Source organism: Adiantum capillus-veneris, chromosome 17 (genome assembly GCF_014529385.1).
Source record: "Adiantum capillus-veneris isolate H3 chromosome 17, ASM1452938v2, whole genome shotgun sequence".
Classification (NCBI taxonomy): Eukaryota; Viridiplantae; Streptophyta; class Polypodiopsida; order Polypodiales; family Pteridaceae; genus Adiantum; species Adiantum capillus-veneris.
Window position 1 is genome coordinate 72,896,704 of NC_140947.1, and position 6,791 is coordinate 72,903,494.

The 6,791-nt window shown below is 41.1% G+C and overlaps 1 protein-coding gene across 1 annotated transcript; it reads right to left on the reverse strand.

Annotated features, from left to right (window-relative positions):
- Positions 1 to 5,040: 5,040 nt before the first annotated feature.
- On the reverse strand, positions 5,041 to 6,490 carry LOC147437470 (uncharacterized). Its single transcript, XM_086485950.1, has one exon. The coding sequence runs from the start codon at positions 5,653 to 5,655 to the stop codon at positions 5,191 to 5,193; it is 465 nt and encodes a 154-aa protein (XP_086342076.1). The 5' UTR covers positions 5,656 to 6,490; the 3' UTR covers positions 5,041 to 5,190.
- Positions 6,491 to 6,791: the final 301 nt, after the last annotated feature.

Sequence of the window (6,791 nt, forward strand, 5' to 3'; positions counted from 1 at the left end):
CGATGAACAATCTGTTCACAAGATATTCCACAAGGAATATATATTATGTTTGGCATGGCAAATGAGTATAAATTCAAGCAAGCCCGCTAAGATATCCCTAGCACAATTAGAAATCTGTTTGATGAGCAAGATGCTAAGATGCTGCTTCAGAGCAACACAATTGAGATCGACAAACTATGTACAATCGCGAATATGAAGCATTGTAATTACTCGAAACACATTTGAATACAAGGTCTTTTACAATGGTTTTTGACATTTACTCATTCTACTCTCAAGCTATATTGAATCTATTGAGTTGTTATCTGGTTCTAAGTCTGAATGTTGTGGTTCTCCTTGTAATTCAACCTCCACATCTATTATCAAATTCTCTCCTATTGCGTCTATAGTGCATTGAGATACACCCACATTGAACTCTTCTTCATCTTCGTTCTGACAATCATACAACCAGGTTAGCATTTCCTCCTCGTAGCCAGCACTTTCGATGTGATTCAATATTTTTTTGTTGCAAAACATATACATTAATTTTTTTGCTCTATCTGCTAATATTCTGTTGCGAATAGTGCTGTGAACATATTTGTACATTCTCTAGTTTTCTCTGAACTTGAGTTTACTGCACATTGTGCCAGTACTTTCATTACAAGGGGACGCAAGGTAGAGTAATGCTCTTCACCATTCATCATCCACCACTTCCATGCAGGTTGCAGCTCTTTTGCCATTACCTGCACAAAATCATTCGCAAAAGAACCTTCTTTTAATCTAAATGCACTCATTTATTTGATGCAATCAATTCGATCCTGAACATTGGAGTAGAACGTGTTGACCACGTGATAGAAATTGCTTACCACCTCTGTATTGGACATCAGATCTAAATTCCAATACTCTAGATCGAGCATGTAAGCAACGCTATGGAGTGGACTATGAGCGCTCTTCCACCTTGAATGAAAATACTTGGCCAAAATTTTTTTTTGTTTGCCAGAGAATGGTAATTGCCACTCCTTCTCTACTACAAACTCTTTCAGCTCTTCGGGATTTTCAAGACTCTGTTGGATTGACTACCATGTCATCCACACTTTGCCCAAGTTTTGCGCCCTTTGATCAAGATTGCGGATCGCGAACATAACGGGCATCATTACATGGTATGCATCCATTACACTCCTCCACCAAGCAGCTTGTTTACATTGCCATGTAGACATGTAATTTTATCTTTCACCTTTTCTTTTTGCTCAAGTTGCCACTCATCAAAGGCCGCGCAATTGAATGTGTCAATCACCACGCATTTATTGTGGAGAAGTGATTTCAAGGTATAAAAGTGTGTGCAGAACGGAGTTTCAGTAGGAAGTTTCAACATCACTGACATGCGCATCCTATACAAATCGCGCACTCTTTGTCGTTTCAAGATAAATTTCACAACCTGACGTGCTGTATCAATTATTTTGGCAAACCATGTGGTTTCTTCGCTAGTGTACCAATCTTTCAGCACCAAGTTTAAGCTGTGCATATTACAACCATTGGTAAAAATGTGCGGAAAGCACTTCTTTATTAATTTACTGGCGTTTTTATAATTGTCCATGACTACTTGAACAACATGTTCAACACCAATTTCTTTAATTACATTAATCAAGACCTCAAAAATGTATTTGCCACTTTTAATTGCACCAAAACTATCAATTTCCTTTATAAACGTTTTTTCCCTTGGACAAACCAGCATTACATTGATCAGCGATCTTCTTTGAACATTTGACCAGCCATCACTGACAATTGTACATCCTGAAAGCGAGATATTCTCAAGTATTATTTTGTCAACACGCCCTTTGACTTCGATGTAGCATTTGTTTAAGAAAACATTTCGTATCGTGTGACAAGAAGGAGCTAAAAATCATGGACCAAACTCATCGATTTTCTTCCAAGTAGCCTTCCAATGATTGTTGTCTACCATGCTCGGGGGGTTCACTATGTGTAAAACTATCATATCACGTGCGTTCAAGACATGTTTGTAAAACCCCTTATCTATGAATTTTGTTAAGAATATAATGTACCCTTTTCTTTTAAAATCTATAAGTTCTTTTGAAATTTGAAAAAATAATGCCCTTCTGTATATATATTTCTGTAAGTTTCAAGAACTTTAAATACCCTTCTGTTGAACTCACGTGATAGGTTACATTTTTATTAGGTGACCTCCCTGGGCTACCATGACCAAAGCACTTCCAGTAAAGAATATTGCTTTGGCGAGTGCAGTTTGTGCTTCTTCTAGAGACTGCACTCAAAAGCTTTGATCTAATGATTTTTGACGCATTTGACTAAGTCTACTTTCATTGTGACGTTTAAAAGAAACACTGTCTGGAATTTCCTCTCCTTGCGTAGGTTGTTCTCCAAGGTTAGTTGGTGCCATTATAAGATCTGCGGAGTTAATATTTGGCTCTGAGAACTCTTAACTCGAAGCCACAAAGCTATATATGTGTTATCTCCTTGCCACCCTTTTTGGCGAGCTCTTCTCTCAAACGCTTTGCAACTGCAGGTGCCTGAGGATGTTCACATTTCTTACAACTCTTTTTAACGCTACCTAGAAAATAATTCCTAATACGTGGTGCACCGCCTGATTTTGTTGTGTGACAAAATTTACATTGCCACTCCATATATCGGCCGCATATATTGTGAGCATAATCCCACTCTTTGCCAATAGCTTCTTTATTCTTTGGCTTCTTCGTACCACTTGTGCCCACATTTTTCTCCATTGCTTTTAAATAAAAACTGAAGACAAAAGAACCAATTGTTCAGTTTTTGAAACATTTTTCTTATTTTCAATAATGATTAAAATTTAAAAATAATTCAATATGAAAGTAACTATGATGCACAATATGAGATTTTCAATGCCCGCTAGTCAATCCACATATCGATCACCTATATTGTGAGCAACCATACACATTGCAATGCATTCTATGCATGGCATAATAACTATAACAACGCTATGAATCTCTCAATGCAATTATTATCATAATGATTATTTATATGTCCACTTTGATTTGCAAACAATAAGACACATCTAATTTAAATTGCTATAAAAAACCAATCAATAAAATATATGATTGGTCATTTCATGCACTAATAATATATCGTAATACATAATGCACTCTCTGTATGAATCAATGCATGAACTAACGCAAATAAATCTTCAATATAATCACTCAATTGAGGAGTACTTGTACCCAGTGAAGGATTGTAGCCCACCCATGCAACCAATTCAATATATAAAAGCTATTTTAACTCAATTAAGGATTATAGGTCTTATATTGTGGAGTGACAAGTGTAAATTAACTCAAATGCAAGACTTCAAGGATCTTTATATGCCCGGTACACTAGTATAGGGCATCCGACCCTTGACTCCCGACTCGTCATTTACATATGCTCATCTTTTAAAACCAATTACAACCCTCATTTGGACCAATGGCTTCTTCGCAACATGACTCTCCAAGTTTTCAGTTGTTTTGGTTTTGTACCTTTATGTCAGTAAACGAATTAAAAATTCTTAGAAGTGGTTATCAAATTAAGAATCACGTTCGGTCCAAAAAAAGACTTGTGACTCTGTAACCTTAGGTCAATTCACAAGGAGATGACTATACTCGGCACTCGGATACACTCCCCAAGGATTTGCGTAGGTAAAGGACCACGTTTAACACACTGTTTACTATATATAATTATTCCCGCCGGGCTTTTTCATTTTCCTGACGGGCCCGCTGAGATATTGCATATACCCAGCGGGCCCGTCGGGAAAATGAAAAAGCCTGGCGGGCCCCACAAGGAAAAATCACGTTAATTGGCGGGCCCCACAGGGAGGGCTAACCCGCTCTATAGGTTTTTGCAAGTCATAATCAAAGTCACGTTAACAATTAACGTGATCACGTGATTTTTTTTGTGTAAATACTAGAGTTATCGACGTAATCACCCGATTGTGATTACGTTAATGAAATCCCTGGCTAAGACTCCTACAAAGCCAATTACCCTAGGATTATCATTTGTTTCCTTGTTGGCGAAGAGAGGTACTGCAACCATGCTACAAAGATGCCTTTTGCTCACATGAGTTTTTTCAGTGGCTACTACAAATTTTCATGCATCCTTCCCATTTCAGCTAGTTAATTTCCGATCTTGGAAACTTTTAGTTGTCCATTTTTAAGTTGCATTCTATTTCCTAGCATTGATATTTTCTCAATAAAGCACCATCACACCAAACTCCTTTTGTGGAGGAAAATATTTCACAAAAAGATCGCATATGAGTCGCTATAATATAGCTCTTATAGTTGTACCTCTGCTTGTCCATCCACTTTTGGATAGTGACCTAGAGTGAATGCATAAGCGAGATGTGTGGCATGCCATGGTGTGATGCGCACAAGTGGACATAGCCACCCCACTTTGTGGCATCCAATCTAGTCTCTAGGTTCAGCCCCAAAGTCAAGTCTCACGTATTGTAAGATCAGCCCTCCCACATGAGAGGTTGGAGTTAATTCCTTGAGTCGTATCTAGCCCATTTTCAATCCAAAAGTTTTTCTCCGTAAGAGGGGATGTGTAGTGTGTAGCCGGATAGGTCAAATTGTGAACCCTTTTGTATATGCCAAGAGCGGGTCAGTTGGTTGTAGCTCCTCAATATAAGGAGGTGTCTTCTCATTGTTATCCACCTTAGAGTATGAACTTGAATTAGAATGGCAACCAAAGATATGATTTGGTTAGCATTTGGAATCGGATATGTGCAAAGGATTTGAATCTCTCATCCATATATTAGATCATTGCAAATGTCAACCAAATGATGGGACTTAGTTGGCCCACCTTATAACAAGGGCTAATCGAATAGTTTTTGTAGGTTCATCGTGGGGGAATTGAAATTGCCTCCTGGGGATTATGGTGGAGCCTTGGAGGGGGAAAGCTCACATGCGCGTGGCCGAGATCCGTTGACAAAAGTAGAAGTTTGACATTGTAAAAGGGCTGCGGATTGTTGTGGCCCATAAAATGTAAAGCAATGACGAACACACAGACAATCTACACACGCACGACAGAGAGTGAGTGAGAGAGAGAGAGATCTAAAACACACAACCCATATCTATACGCACCCACACACACACACACACAGCACAAACCTGCGGGAGGTCTCCCATCATGGGGAACGCCATTGTTTGTGCCTTCCCGCCCGCAGCAACAGCTCCCTCAGAACGCGTTGTCAAGCTCGTGCACAGCAATGGCCTCGTCGAAGAGTTCTACAGACCCGTCATGGTAGGCGAGCTCTCCCCCGATTACCCCCACCACTTCTTCTGCCACTCTCAGGACCTTCTCTCCTCTTCTTCGTCGTCTACTTCTTCCTCGACTTCGCTCGCCCTCGCAGATGATTTCTTCATGCAGCTCGGCCAGATCTACTTCCTCCTTCCGCTCCACTCCCCGCTTTCTCACTCCTCCATCGCCGCCCTCCTCTCCAAAGCTTCTATCGCCAGCAGCAAGGAAAGCTACAGAGATATCCATGTCGTCTCCCTCGCTGAATACCCCACCTTTGACTCGGTGGAATTGATCTACGGAGCTCCCCTCTCGCACGATTTTGTCAAGCAGCTGCTTGCGGAGGCTCGCCTGCAGCTGCCTTCCTCCATCTCCGGGCCCTTCCTCATCAGTCCTCTGCAGCATCAACAGCAGCAATGCAGCAAAACCTTCTCGTCTTCTTCCCTCAACGCGGGTCGCCTTTCAGATTCTGATCCATGGCGACCCCCTCTAGAGACAATCTATGAGGAGAGTAATAGCTGTATATGATAATCTTCATCCTTCGTGGCCTGTAAATTCATTCCTTGAAGGTGCCAATCATCCTGTACATATAAATCTGAGAATATTCCAATGATTCTCTCTCTCTCTCCCTCTCTCTCTCTCTCTCACACACACACACACACACACACACACACTCCTAGGCCGATAGATCTTTGAGGTCTCTTGGGATTGTTCTGACGACGTTAAAGCTCCCCTTCTTGTCTCTTTCTCCCTCGCACACTCTCTCTCTCTCTCTCTCTCTCTCTCTCTCTCACACACACACACACACACACACACACACAAGAGTTCTATGCACCCACATTACACATTGATCACTACACTAAGATCCCATTGGCCTCTTTCTTGTCATCCTCGGTTTCTCTTTCAATTTCAAAGAAAAAAATAGATCTAAGGGATAAATATTTTATTTTTTTCTTTTTGACGGCATTCTTCTAGTATCTTCTACTGGCTCATATCATATTCAATTGATAAGAATCTTGCCAGATCCCTCTGCAACCTACTCGCACTGTCTCACAACCAGCCAAAATTGCCAGTGCATGATTCGAACACGGGTTGATTGGTGTGCCAACAGTTCGTACACCTTGATCTAATTATATCAACAAAATGGCTGTGTTGTTACTGCTTGGCTGTGTTGTTACTGCTGTCACCTCTTTAATATAAAAAAATGTTTTCGTCTCTGCTCTCGCAATGAGTCCTTTATCTGTGTTGGCGACAACCCTTCAGATGTTCATGCATGCTCGTCCCCTGCTTTTGCTACAAGCATGTATCGGGGATGGAGCAACCATTCTTTTCTTTCCCCCCTACTTCTCCCCCCCCCCCCCCCCCCCCCCCCAACCACCAAACACCAACAAACGACACCTCAACCTTGCCTTGCCTCCTCCACCTCCTCTTTGTGTGCCTGCCCCTTTGTGCGCGACCTTCTCTGTCATCCAATGCATTAGGATATACTCTCCTAATGAGAGATTTTTTGATTTTCTACTATTGGGTAGCCCTTACTAGCT